Source organism: Lonchura striata, chromosome 1A (assembly GCF_050655825.1).
Source record: "Lonchura striata isolate lonStrDom1 chromosome 1A, ASM5065582v1, whole genome shotgun sequence".
Taxonomy (NCBI): domain Eukaryota; kingdom Metazoa; phylum Chordata; class Aves; order Passeriformes; family Estrildidae; genus Lonchura; species Lonchura striata.
Genome location: NC_140741.1, coordinates 54263721 through 54277988, shown reverse-complemented (window position 1 = coordinate 54277988; position 14268 = coordinate 54263721). Strand labels below are relative to the sequence as shown.

The window sequence follows — 14268 nt, the reverse complement described above, 5'->3', positions numbered from 1 at the left end:
ATGAACAGCATATAAGGATTCATAAGAAGGTAACCATCTCAGGCTCCTTCAGATCAGAGCTGTAACCAGCATTGGAAAAGTAGCTTTAAGTCTTATTATTTCCTTGTCTGTACCTCATTCCATTATTTAACTTGCCTTATTATCATCTGTCTACATATATTACAATTTGTTCATGTTTTGGCAGCTCAGACCCAACCTCAGAATACTTTGTGTTTGTTTCTTCACTGGGCAAAATGTCAACAAAGGCAGGGGAGGGAAACAGTACACTTTTGCCTTTCAACAAAAGCTGAACTGAATTTCATGGAACCACAAAAAAAGGAAAAAGAAAAAAACAAACAAAAAACAAACAAAAAACCAAGCCAAACAAAAAGCCCTTCATACTCTCCGTGCTTGGAATTCCCCTCACTTCTTTGATCTCAAGAGCTCATAAACAACCAGGGTGCTTCTAAAAGGCTGTTATAAAAATTATAATGGAAGAAGTTAGATAACACAAATTTCTATTAACTATAACAGCAACTCTATCATTTAGAAGCCTGTGTTCCAAATGAGATGGAAATTATTCTGCTAGCTCTATACTACTGAAAGTGACAGAGTTTTAAAAACATTCTGTACATTACTAATAGGAGCTTCATAAAGTTTGTAGAATGTAACCGGCGCTTAAATATGCATAGGCACTTAAATGAAACATAGGAGCAATTTAAAGAATTGTATTTTTGCAAGGTAGCAAAGTTCTTGTGGTAGATGAAAATTACCAGTGGCATTTTCATGTGTTCACTAGTGAGAACTACTCACTGTTCAAAATTAAGATGTAGCATTTACTGTGTTGATATTTCTAAACTCCTCATGTTGCTCATTAACACTGAGGAATTTGAAAATGCCCATCTTCACATCCCTCCCATCGTGATCTAAAGAATTACTATCACTGAATATGTCAGTGTTTGTTTTGGCTCTGGTGTTTTTCCTGGATCTTCCATTCCTGTATAACAGCTGCTTCCTCAGCAGCAGTTGTGATATACACATCAAAGCATGTTTTCCCAGTAAAGTAAATTGTTGATATTACTGTTACTCATCTTGGAAAATATTTTGGTGGACATCTAGTTCTCCTTTTCTCAAACCTCCCCCTCCACTATGTTACACTACTCCAAATACAGGCCTGGTATGATAAATGTGTTACTTGTCATGACATTTTGTGCACATGCCACACTTGCTGGAATTCCAAACATTTTTTGGACTAATATCTACTTACCAACCTTATGACTTTGACTATACAAAGATTATTAGTCTGACAGGAAGGCAGATTTAAAGCAGATGCAATTTATAGAGAATGTGTACCCTTAGGGGCAGAGGAAAATTTCAGAGGGAAGACAGGAGGAAAGGGCAGGGGCAAATGCAGTTTCCACTGTAGCCTTTGCACTTGCCTGTAGGTTAAGTGATTGGAAGTGTAAACATGTAATAAGTGAAGTGGAGAACCTAATAAAGTTTTGGTCAGCTTTGCTGAACATCTGCACTTGGCCCTTGCAAATGAGGTTTTGCAAAATGATATTGACCGCTGTAGCAGACACAGAGTCCTGTAATTATTAAAAAGAGCAGAGGGGAGTGTTCAGGTTAATCCATCCTAACTATCACTCTAGTGAACAAGGTGTATAATTCCCCTTACACTATCTCTTACTTCTGTCTTTCTGTTAGTGCAATATCCTGAGTTAGTGCAATTGCTTGGCTTATTTTCTATGTAGTACAAACTCTGCTATCCATCCACTTAAAGGATGATAGAATTATTACTGTCAGCCCTTGTTGGTCCTTCTTGTTGGCTACTTTAGTTTCTCATTTATCTGTTTTAAGTACTGTCAGGGCTTTTTTTCCTTTTTTGATTTTTTCTTAACAGTTGGTTTCTTTTCAGACACCTGTTTCCAAGCAGTACAGTTATTAGAATTAAGCACATGATTTACCATAGGATTTTTACCAAAGTCTGAAGTTTCAAGTCAGCAGCAGTCTGGTGTGAATGAGTTATTTGTAGTAAAATAATTATCAGAATGATTTTCTTTAAACTGTCATACCTTTCATATTTTTATTCTACAAAAAAGAATGCTATCCCATTGCAATTCAAAGTAATCCAACTGAAATTCATCACAGAGCACCAAGAGAGTATAAAGTGTTAGGTGAACAGAAATTTCAACCATAGATCATTGCTGAATTACAATGTATGCAATTTTGTACAGTAACTAAGGTGATGACTTTTGTCTGCAGAAGACATGAAGGACCTACATAAAATTTTAAGTATATAAATTTTAATTCATACAGGACATAATTTGCAACAGCTGTTGCTAATTAAAATGCTTCATAGAGTCTTCCTGACAGTATGTGTATCTTGTTGAATTAAAAATTTATGCCATAAAAAAGAGCAGAAAAATTAACATTAAATTTATACCAGGACAAAAAGTGTTGTAACTAGCTGGTTATAAAAATAGACTTATTTTAATTTTTTTTTAAATATCTGAAATATTTCAATTTGAGCATCCAAACTACTGTGTATATGTGCATGTTTGAAAAATATCACATGGCTCACAAGATGCCTAATTTTCTTTTATTTTTAGTAAATGCCTATGTACATTTCTGTATAGGAGGGAGTTTTAGCACAGAGCAAGATTAAATGGATGCAGAAGCAGATGGTAGGGAGAAATTTATTTCTCTCTATAAATAATAATTTTCTTGTTTTCAGAAATTCTGTGGTGTTCTTTCCAAGTCTTCCTGCAGCATTGGGACTACACTGATTAACTGTATTGAGAATTTTATTCTCACAGTTAAAGTACCAGTTCTGTCTTGCCATGATACTTTTCAGGTGACCTTTTCCCTGATTTTCATATGATGCAAAAGGGAAGAAGAATTAAGTTTCTGACATGTCATGTATGGAATTTCTGTGTCCTACATGACATGGATATTAACTGTGCCTCCATTAGTATTGTTTTTAGGGACTTGTGAAGGAGAATGGTTCTGTGGTTAATTTATAGGCTCATTTGAATCCCTAAGGCTTTGGAGTAATTCCAGCTTCATTGGGTAGTGAGAGAGTAGCTACTTCCTCATTGCTGCCCTTAGGAAACTCAGAAGTGTGTAATGTACTTAGGCAGGAGGCATACTAAGTATAAGATTTGGCCTTTATTGCTTTTTGAATAATTTCACAGAAAGGGACAGAAAGTTAAGAGAAAAGGTGGTTCAAATGTGTATAGTCTGAATAAATATAATATGGACTTTCAAAATGAGCCATTTATTCCTGAAAGATTAACATACTTCTGACCCTAGCTTTCATATGGACTGTGTATTCTCTATACCTTTAATGTCTAAACTCACTTTCAAAAATCCCCTTGGATCAAATTTAGTTTCTTCTACGCAAGAGCTGCAACACATGGGCCAAACTGTTTTACCTTTTTGCAAATTACACAGATAAAAATCACAAATTTCACAGATAAAAAGCCAAAATATATTTTTATCTTTGTTTTCATAATGCTCATATATGCATATATATATATATATATATATGTGTGTGTGTGTGTGTGTGAGTGTGTGTGTGTGTATATGTATATATATATATACATACACACATATATACATGGTAACATGCTGAGATTTTGAAAAAGAAACAAAAGCAATGCAACAAAAGCAATAAGTACAATAAAAGCAATAATACAATAAAAACAATAAAAGCAGTGTTATCTAAATGGTATGTGATGATGTATGTGTTTCCATGCTTTGACTTAATATTTGGTTATTGACTTCATATTAGGTCAGAGGTCTGGTAGAAACAGCATTCCCACACCATTTGCACAAAATCATTGGACCTTAGGAAAAGGCTTCTTCACTGAGGGTGGGGCTGGATGTGAGAACAGTCTCTCCAAGGACTTGGTCCTGGAACCAATCCTGTCAGAGCTCAAGGGACTTCTGGATGATGCTCTTAGTGATATGGTTTAATCTTAGGTAGCTCTGTGAGGAGCAGGGTGTTGGAGTCGATGATCCCTTTAAGATCAATCTATCTCTTTCAATTTGAGATATTCTGTTGTTGATATTAGCCTTTATATACCCTGGCATGTAAGAGTCACTGGTATCAGCAGCTTTCAAATTACATGTAGCGTGTTCCCTATGCTACAAATATAGGTCATTTTGTCAGCTAGGTAATATTGTAATATTGGCTGCTTATTATTTCCAACAAGTAGATATATAATTAAGAATCATCACGTTTTTGATCAATATCTTATCTTTGATGATAGTTATAGCTCAGATCTAAGAGCTAATAGAGATTAATAATCTTGGCACTGAGATAACTATGTTTCTAGAAATTGCAGGAAAACAAGGCAAGTTTTCTCTAGGCCATTGCACATGAAGAAACATCTGTGGGTGTTGAATAAAGATCATAGCACAAATACATACTTCCCAACAGGCATATTTATGTGCCCCATCAGCATGCTCAAAGGCCAGCCGCTTGAAAACACTAGATTACTAAATGCTTAGTTTGTCTTGTTTTCCCAGGATGATATGTGCCACTGTGTCACAACATTTTCCAAGGAGAGCAAGTGGCTCAGCCACTGAGCAGGCGTGGCTGGGAGGTTGTTCCCCCTGTGCAGCATGGCAGGTGGGAGATGCAGCACAGAACTGCTTGCTGAGGATCTGGGAGCGTACGGCTTAAGCAAGAAGGGAGGGACTGCTGAGCAGAACGGGAACACAGCCCTGCCTGGGTCTCCCTGAAAGTGTTATGTTTCTCAGTGGACTCTAGGAAAGCACCTAGATGGCAGACCCTAAATCTCTTGGCAAGGACTCCACTGCAAGAATGCAGTAGGCAACAGCAAGATTGTCTCTTAGAGCCTTTTTGTCTTCTCCATTGAAGAAAGTGAATTGCTCTTGGTGGTATCTTGGCATAATGTAGGGGTTTGCTTAAAGTTCAGAAGCATTTTGATCTTACTTTGGGAAGGTCAGGGCAGCAGTATACCTACATACTCTGGTCAGCTGAGGACCCCACCACAGTAGTCTGTCATTTATAAAACATGATTATCATCCGATATGTTGCAGATTAGATTGCATATGCTATTTGAGAGAGCTTAGGCTGTCATAGAATAAAACATGATTTTCACAAAAACTTGGTGAAAAAATGACTAAGATATTATACACAAATAACTTTCTAGCATGAGCTTTTTGATGGAAAAAATCTATAAATGATTAGGAGTTCTATGCATTTTCACAGAAAAGGTTAATGTATTGCTTGGTCTGTGATATATTTTCATCAACTGACATGTATTCCATATAAATTATTTCAATGACTGGGAAGAGGCAACTAGTAAAATTTTTGGTCATAAACATACTCTCAGGTTTGAATTCCTTCCTTAAGTATTTAAAAATCAGTTAATCAGTTTGATTTATATTCACAGAGGGCGTGTCAAGAAATATAGTAATACTAAAAAAGGAGTTAATTTCTTTTTTTGGGGGGGAAAGCCTAGAAATAATTTATTGCAGTGAAGGGAGACAAACTTTATCTGTGCTTTTTTTCAACAAAGGCAAAGTATTCTTTCAGTGTCCATTATATTTCAGAAACACTGCATTAAGTTGCTAACAATATGATATGGAAATGATCTAGTTCCAATAGAATGTTTGCAGAAAATAGTCTAGAAAAATAAGCATCTTGTACACATGAAGGTGAAATTCTAAAATGTAGGGAGATGCCTTTATTTAATTGCCATGATTGGTTGTAAAACTGATATATTGTATATTTAGGGCGACTGTTTCAGGAAGGCAAACAATTACGTTTGTCTATTTTTGGGCCAGTCATACCTTAAAGGTAGTGAATATCAAAAGTGCACTTTCCAGCATTTAAGCTATCTCATATTTTGACTTTGTGTGACATAAGTAAATGGTTTTGTTTTGTCTGCACAGTGCTGGAATGTATTACCTTCCCCTAGGCCTGAAGAATAAATTAACAAATTGTATATCTGACACACAACACTCAGTTTGTGCTGGTGTAATTAAGACTGTGTGAGGTCTAGAGCATGAATTGGGATGGAGTTTTGGGTCCTCTTGAAGAGAAACAGGACCAGAAGACATGAAAAAAGCAATCAAACCAAGCAAACAAAAAGATGGGAAACATACTTTTGACCATTATTAAGTTTAAATTCCCATCTGGTCTAGGTAATTAATGGTTTTGTAAAATTAATATAGATTTGCATGTCGTTATCATCAAGATTTTATAATCTTAGATGTATAAGTAGAACACTTCAGTGTTCAATTCAAAGACAGACTTCAAAACAGAACTGAAAGCTTCAAAACCTGCAGCATTATATTTAAAAAAAAATAAGTTGCCTAGCTAGTTTTGATGAAATTGTTATTGTGGTCATCAGGAAACTCAAACATTTAAACTGGAAAAACACATTGGCTGCTACACTCCTATTAACTGCTATTTTATTAAAAATGCTAGTTCTTTTGTGTCTTTTACAAAACTGCAGGACAGGAAATTCAAGGAACCTGTAAATATGAGAAGGTTGCCTTTCTGTTAAAGTGTCTGTTTAAAAGCAGATCTTGTTCCTGAAGATTTTAACTTTTAGTGTTGCAGCTAAGGAAAAAAAATAAAAGAATTCCTGTCAATTACCAAAAATTATTCAAAATCTCTTTCTTAGTATTGAAATGAATTAATGGATTTCCTTTATAAATAAATAAATAAATAAATAAATTGTAAAGTTATGATGTCTAGGTCCCATATTTAGTTGTCTGTACGAAATCAACTGCTGCTGCAACCATTCTTGTTACATTTCTCTCAGATAAACCAGAATCTGTATTAATCTCACCTAAATGAATCTGGTGAGATTAATCTCACCTGATTTCAGCTAGCTGAAAGTGAGCTATTTGATTGAAGGTGGCCATATAGGTCGCTTTTAGTTAATGAAAGAGAGAAATAGCTTCCTCTGAAAATTATTCTCAATGATCAAAGATGGACTAGGCAGTAGGGATTCTTCTTGGAAGTTTTCTCTCTTCTCTTAATGAGGAGGAACTTTTAAGATACTGAAATCTTAACTTTCAGATCAATTCCACTTCATAAATGCAGAATCTGCTCTTCACTTTCTATGAGGAATGCAGTTTAACAAAAGATATTTCCTAGTACTGGCATCTTCTTGCGTCCTGAAAGCAAATTTTTAGTAATTGTTATTCTGTGACTGACACAATAATGCTTCATTTTTGTTTGTAACTACCTGAATTAACTATTAAGAAAGACTTATACAATACATTTAACTTAAAAGGTCCATGGTAAGGTTCCAATTTACCATTTTGAGTGGAAGATAATAAAAAACTACTTTTGATATTTTAGAATATATTAGAATTCCATGACAATGTATGATTATAAATGTCTGTCCAATTCTTTTTGCTTAGAAGTAAAGATCCAAAATTAAGTGGAGTGATGGAATAAAAATTAAGATAATATATGTTGGGGCAAACACATAGAAAAATTAAAGAAAGGAATTGTACTTTACCATGTAGCTTTGATACAAAAATTACAGAGATGTTCATAAATTCTTTTAATTTCTTCTCTCATTTTCTGTAAAATATGACAATATAATTAAAAGATGTTGGTATACACCTTATATACATATATAAGTTCTTTTTTTCATGTATAAGCTACTTGATTTCTTTGCGTACCTGCATGTGCATACATTATCCAATTGTGTTACTAAGTTATAATTTATAGACAAAATAAAGAACAATATTTCCTCAAGAAAGCTGAATGTAAAGTCTGGAATGACAGGTGAATAATAACTGAAAAAGTTACAGGGGGCAATAATCATCTAGAAAATTTGAAAACAGTAATTTTAAGATGTTATTTTTACATCCATATTGTTTTCAGGGGTCCTGTAGAGATTGCTTTACAATATACAGTATGTTTCCATCAGAAGTTTGTTTAAGTCCTGCTGAACTCTGTGGGAATTCTGTATAAGAAAGTACAGTGAAAGTATTTTTCAGTACAATAATGATGGTACGTCTAGAGGTTCTAGATCTGAAGATTTGCTATTGCCCAGAGACAAACCAGCTTTATGAGAAAACTTTAAAGTCAGACTTTACAATAGGTTTCTGCTTAATCCACATAATCAATTACGTACTTAAAATATTAACTAGGAGAAAATATGCCAATCAAACATATTAAGCATAATAAATTATTTGTTGTTTTTTTTTCTTTTCATATCTGTAGTGTAAAGCAAATACTGAGTTATTTTTAGTCACAGCTGACTTATGTTGCAACTGGCTATTTACCTGAATTTCACTAACTGCCAATATGTTAACAGAAAAAAATGTAGTATCCTGCATATTGTAAATCTCAGAGGACTTACAGATTCTGATTTTTCAGTGTGTGATATACTTCACCACAATGCCATTTAATCTAATATCATCCTCCATTCCTTCCTCACCACTTAAGCTTGAATATAACTCTTTCTTTGTGCCACTTTGCCATTTTCTCTGTTTGTGATATGTGCTTTCTTATCTTGAGAAGTAGTCTATGAAAACACTATTAACTTTTTGAGCACCAGTTTCAGAAAATAATTACTGTAAAATGCTGGTCTGTGGGCAGGAGCTATTGGAGAGGGAAAATGATGCTATTACTCAGAGTCATCTACCAAAACACACATTTTACAGAGAATGTTCCAAGACCTGAAGCAATGTAGTTGGACAGAGCTCTCCTTTGCAATAATACAAATAAACTCACACTTGTCAGTTTTATTAGTATTCATTTGCAGTTTCCTTTTGTTTAAGGATTTTTGCCTCCTGGTCAGAGTGGCTCCTAGAGCTGAGTCAATCACAGTTCAATTTATTGGATTGCAGTGTGCCTGTCATGTTGTGTAATAATTAAGGAAAAAGGACAAGCTGGATTGCTTTACTAATCATAGGGTGTAACAGTAATTAAGACAAATAAAACTCCATGCTTACTACAACTCAGAAGTCTAAAAAAGTTCTGTGATAAGTAATCCTAGATGAAAACAAATGCTCTATTTCACTCTTTGAATATGGTCTGAATACTTATTTTCCTTTTCAAGCTTTCTTTCTCAGACCAGGTTAATCTCATTAATTCAAATTAACTGTAAGAGATACTTGAAAATCCAAAGACATTTTTTCCTCAGGGAATTTACTGTTTTATCATTTTGTGCAAGAGGTCAAATCATCAGGTCTGGGCAATAATAAAACTATATATTAAATAATATTCAAGTGGACTCTTGAAGACAGGAATATACAGGCAATTCTGCCAACACAAGCCTACAGCAGTCCAGGACCAGATGGGGGCAAACTGAAAAATTAGCTGTAAAGTCAACTTCAACCTTTGGTCTACTGAATTGCTGTCTAGGCACTAGTGATTGTACTGGAGCTACAGGAGCATAATGGGATCTCAGATACCTGGAGTTAGGTATCTCAGTGTATAAGGAGGTACCAGGTTAATAGCACATTCATTGCAATTCATAAACAAACAAGTAAATAAATGATTAAATAGGTTTTTTTGCCTTGTCTTGCATTTCTGTATCAGTTTAAATAACAAAAAAAAAAAATCAGATTCATGTGTGTATTCTCTTGTAGCAGGTATTCTCTTACAACTCACAGGACTTCAGGCTATTCGGTACTTCAGGAAGAGCAACAAATTTATTGACATTTATTAGTGGAAAAGAAAGGAAAATAATTGGTTTTATGCTTGTGTGGGCGCAGTTGTGGCAGAAGAGCTATAGATTTATCCTGTTGTCAGATTCATTGGTGCTGTTCGGTCATCTTTCCTCAGTCCATCTATGTTCAGTGTATTCTCCCCTTCAGAAGCCATTTCTAATAGCTTAGAAATGTCTGTGCAGTCTTTGTAATGAGAACAAACATGAAGATCCAAATGCTATGCTGTCCTAGGTCAGTCTGAAAGTGTAATGCAGATTGCCAAACTTTAATAACTCTTACTATGTCTAGAAAACCAAGATTTGATAAAGGACATTTTGTGAGATTCTCATTCAGCTGGACTAGTAATAATATCAAAGCAATAGTAAATTAAAGCTGTTACTTAATCCAAAGATATTTCTTCATGCAATTTAAGCAAGTATATTGTCTTGTACAGCAATACAGCAGTTTTAAAATGTGTTATTCATATCAGAATTATAGTAATTATTCATACTGTCTCTGCCATTGATATGTAATTTATACTTGGTCTCTTCTTGTTTTCCAGATCTCCCAGCAAGGACATGGCTTCAAATGAAAGAGAGATTGTGGTTTGGGTTTGCCAGGAGGAGAAGATTGTATGTGGTCTGACAAAGCGCACAACTTGCTCAGAAGTGATTCAAGCACTGCTTGAGGAACATCAGACAACATTTGGAGAGAAGAAGGTCCTTTTTGGCAAACCTAGTGATTACTGCATTGTAGAAAAATGGAGAGGCTCGGAGAGAGTACTGCCTCCCTTGACAAAAATTCTGAGACTTTGGAAGGCCTGGGGGGAAGAGCAGGCTAATTTGCATTTTGTATTGGTAAAGTCAGATGCTTTCCTCTCATTTCCATTGTGGAAGACAGCTGAAGCCAAGGTAGTACAAAATGTAGAAAAACAGTGGGACCTCAGTCCAGCAAACTACATGAAGATGTTGCCAATAGACAAGCAAAAGAAAATTGTGAGGAAGACTTTCCGGAAACTGGCCAAGCTTAAGCAGGACAGTGTTCAGCAAGAGAGAGATAATATGGAGACACTGATTCATCTGATCATTTCTCAAGATCATACCATTCATCAACAAGTCCTTAGAATGAAGGAACTAGATATGGAAATTGAAAAATGTGAAGCAAAATTCCATCTAGATCGTGTGGCAAATGATGGAGAAAATTATGTGCAGGACTCCTACTTAATGATTGGTACAAGTGAGGCTGAGCATCAAGGGAGTAGGCCAGATGATCAAAAAGAGATGCATGACTACTTGAGCAAAAGTGAGGGAATTTTACAGGTTGAAGAGAGACTGAAACATCACAAACAATTAATAGAGAACTTGTGTGCTGAAATTGAAAGAGAAGTACACGGTATTTGCATGGGAAAAAACGGAGAGTCTGTTCGCACAGAAGGAGCCGCTAATGCTGAACTGGAAACCTCAGATTTGGAAAGTGTAAAATATGAGCTGGAAAAAAGTATGAAAGATGGTCTGAGAATCAACTCATACCTGAGCTGCATCCAGAAAGAACTTACATACAGGGACTCACTGCTTCAAAAGAAGGAAAAAGAATATGAACTTCTTACAGAAGAATTTAATTTACTACATGTTAAGGACAACATTGAAACTAGGCTTCAATCAAATGAAGAGCCATCTAAGGGCAGTGGCATCTCCAGTACCAGCATTGCTGTTCCAGACTTTGTTCATAGAGTGACTAATCTGGACATAAATGATACAGACTCTGACACTGGAATCAGCTCTACACACAGTCAGGACTCTGAAATAACTGCAGGGGACATGGTACTGCTGTCAACATAGTTGAAAACGGTTATACATTTTTTAAAATTTTATTTTAGAGGATATTTATAAGAATTAGTAAACCTCTTGTCTTGAAAGTTAAGCTCTTCAAGGTATTAAAGCTGTGGCACTGCTTTAGCAAAGTAAAGCGTGTCTATTTATATCCTTAATAGTGTACTTGTGCTAGAATGCTATGTGCTAGAATGGGTTAACTGGTAATAGGTGAAAAGTTGTTGATTTTGCTACATCAAGACAGACTACTTAGACTTTGTAATGTTGCTACTCAGTGAAATGGGAGCATTCTGACTGGCTTAGACCAAAAGTTTGGAGATTTCATATTGTTCGGTCTTTGTGTCTGCTCCTGCATCTCCCTAATTTTTTAGGAATGTGAAGTAGAGACCAGAGAAAAGTAGACCAAGAGCTTGATTTTCTGTTCTATTACATTAGCTTTATGCAGATGGAGTTTCCTTGCTGTAAAAGATGAAGCTGCTGTAAAAGATTATAAAATTGAGCATTTAATCTGTTAAAAAATAGTTTTTATGATAATGTAGAACAGAAGAAATATAATTCCATTTATGCTGTATTTTTTAATTTAGTTTATATATAATATCAGGATGATAGTTTTAAAAACTCCTAAGTCCCATTTTAAAAATTACCTTCCACATATGGGTTTTTAATTTTGATTCTCTTTCAGCAGCTTTTATCTGCTTTTAAGATCCTTAAACCCCCTACTTATCTGCTGTTACCCTGTAGTTGCCCTAGTGATGTTTTAAATCCGCAGAGTTTCTGCCAGCAGGCATGTCAGGACTGCTTAGGTCCTGCTTGTGCAAGACGCTCAAATCCCAGGCTCACACCTAACCCTAGGGGCATTTTCAGCAAGACTTTCTCCTGCCTATCTCACTGGTTGGATCCAGTGTTTTAAGCCTCCTGAAATCATGACTACCAAAAAAAGCATAGCAGAAGCAACAGGTAGGAACCAGTCATTTTAGTCTCTGGCTAGACACTGTTTCCCAATAGCCAGCTAGCAACTATTTTCATATAGCAAGTAGGTTTTCAAATCCCATCTCATACTGTTTTGAAGCAGGAACCTATAAATCCTTCTTCCTCAGTGAGGACTTTGGGATATAGCTAAAACTGATCCACTTTATATAGTTAATAAAATATTTGGCTCCAGGTAAAATAAAAAAAAAAATAAAATGAAAGAATGCAAAACATGATAATTTTAAAACTGTGGTTAAGTAATTTTTTTTTTTTTCATTTAGGATTTAGTAGTTTATCTCAAACCCTTATCCAGCATATTGCTGTAGGTCCAAAACAAAACTGTAGAATTGAATTGCCTCAGTTACCAAATAAGATTTATAACTGTGCTAGAGGCTCTGCTAATGGAGAGCATGTGCATAATTTCTAGATTGCCATGTTCATTTTACAAATCAATCTGTTTAATACTTCTGATTAAAATAATTGAGTGGTGAAATAATTACAATATTTCTGAATAAAGTTCAGTTCTGCAAAATTCAAAAGACTCATGGAATTAACAGCCTACAAAGTGAACAAATGGACAGTACCTAGAAGGTGTAAATGTAAAATTCTTTCAGATACACTGCTTTCTTTAATTTTCTTAAGTGTCTGTCAACCATGTGTTTTCTAAAATGGCCAAAGTGCTAGGACTGCTGATTAGCACATATTTAATGCAGAAAAAAAACCAAACCAAAACAAAACAAAAAAAAAAAACCACCAAAAAAAAAACCAAACCAAAACAAAACAAAACAAAAAAAGATACTTTTCTGAAAAAATAATTTTTGTGGTTTATTTGTTATGGGTTTTTTCCTTATCCTGGCTATTATAAATAGTTTCTGTTTCATCAAAGTGTGCTAGTTGCCTTAATATATTTTTTGTTGTATTTTTTTCATAAATGTTATTTGAATGCTTCAGTGATACTGTGTAATATTTAGACTCATCAGCTCCTGATGGAAACACATGTATGAAATATATTATCTTTGTAATAATTTATTAACGCAACTCTGCATATTTTGACCTCTGTGGTATCACTCTTAAAAGTAGTCAAGCCCAGAGCTCTGAATGCTGAGAATAGACTAATGTATTCTATGAATTCTTATGAGTTTAGTTACCACTAGCTACACTTTCTATTGAGTCATTTTTTATATGTAACTGCTTAGAGGATAGAGAATTGAAACAGTAAAATACACAGCTGTGCAGGCTAGTACAAGACCCATGGGGGGAAAAATTAATTTCCACTCATACTCTACCAGATTTATTTTGCTCATAGGAACTTGTGTGGGTTCTCTCAACTGATCTTTATCCACACGTGGTAGTTGATTGTACCTCCCCTGCAACTTCTAGGTCTTAAGAGTATCCCTTGTTTTAAGAAGAAAATAGGTAAAATAGGCTGAGAGAGAGTATTAAAAAATAAAATAGTATTAAAAATCCAGTGTTTTGAAGCATTTATTTGAAGTTTGTACTTTTATATCTCAAATAAACTCTTTTTCTTTCAGAATTTAGAATGTTCAAGATGATTAAAGACTTTGTGCACTCTTTGCTGTTTATCTGCTTCTATACTTTCCATATTTTTGTTTGACCTGATTTTAGGATGCTAAAAGTATTCTTTATGAATGTTTATGCTCCTTACTTCCTCCTTTTCACACCTATCTATATTTTATTTTAGTTGAAAATTCGCATAATTTAAAATACACAATAAAAATCTTTGGATCATTTCCTGTCATTCCATTAAGCCAGTTGGCATATCCATCTTCAAATTTGGTTTTATTTTATAAAGTTTTACATGGACTAT

The 14268-nt window shown here is 34.7% G+C and overlaps 1 protein-coding gene across 6 annotated transcripts in view; it reads left to right on the top strand.

The window, feature by feature from the left end:
* RASSF9 (Ras association domain family member 9) overlaps positions 1–13974 on the top strand; it is a 42408-nt gene extending 28434 nt beyond the window's left edge. For all 6 annotated transcript variants that reach the window (XM_085570177.1, XM_085570176.1, XM_085570178.1 and 3 more), the window contains exon 2: positions 10205–13974. In XM_085570177.1, coding sequence (XP_085426303.1) covers positions 10221–11480 — 1260 coding nt within the window. In that variant the 5' untranslated portion in view covers positions 10205–10220 and the 3' untranslated portion in view covers positions 11481–13974. The remainder of the gene's footprint in view (positions 1–10204) is intronic.
* Positions 13975–14268: the final 294 nt, after the last annotated feature.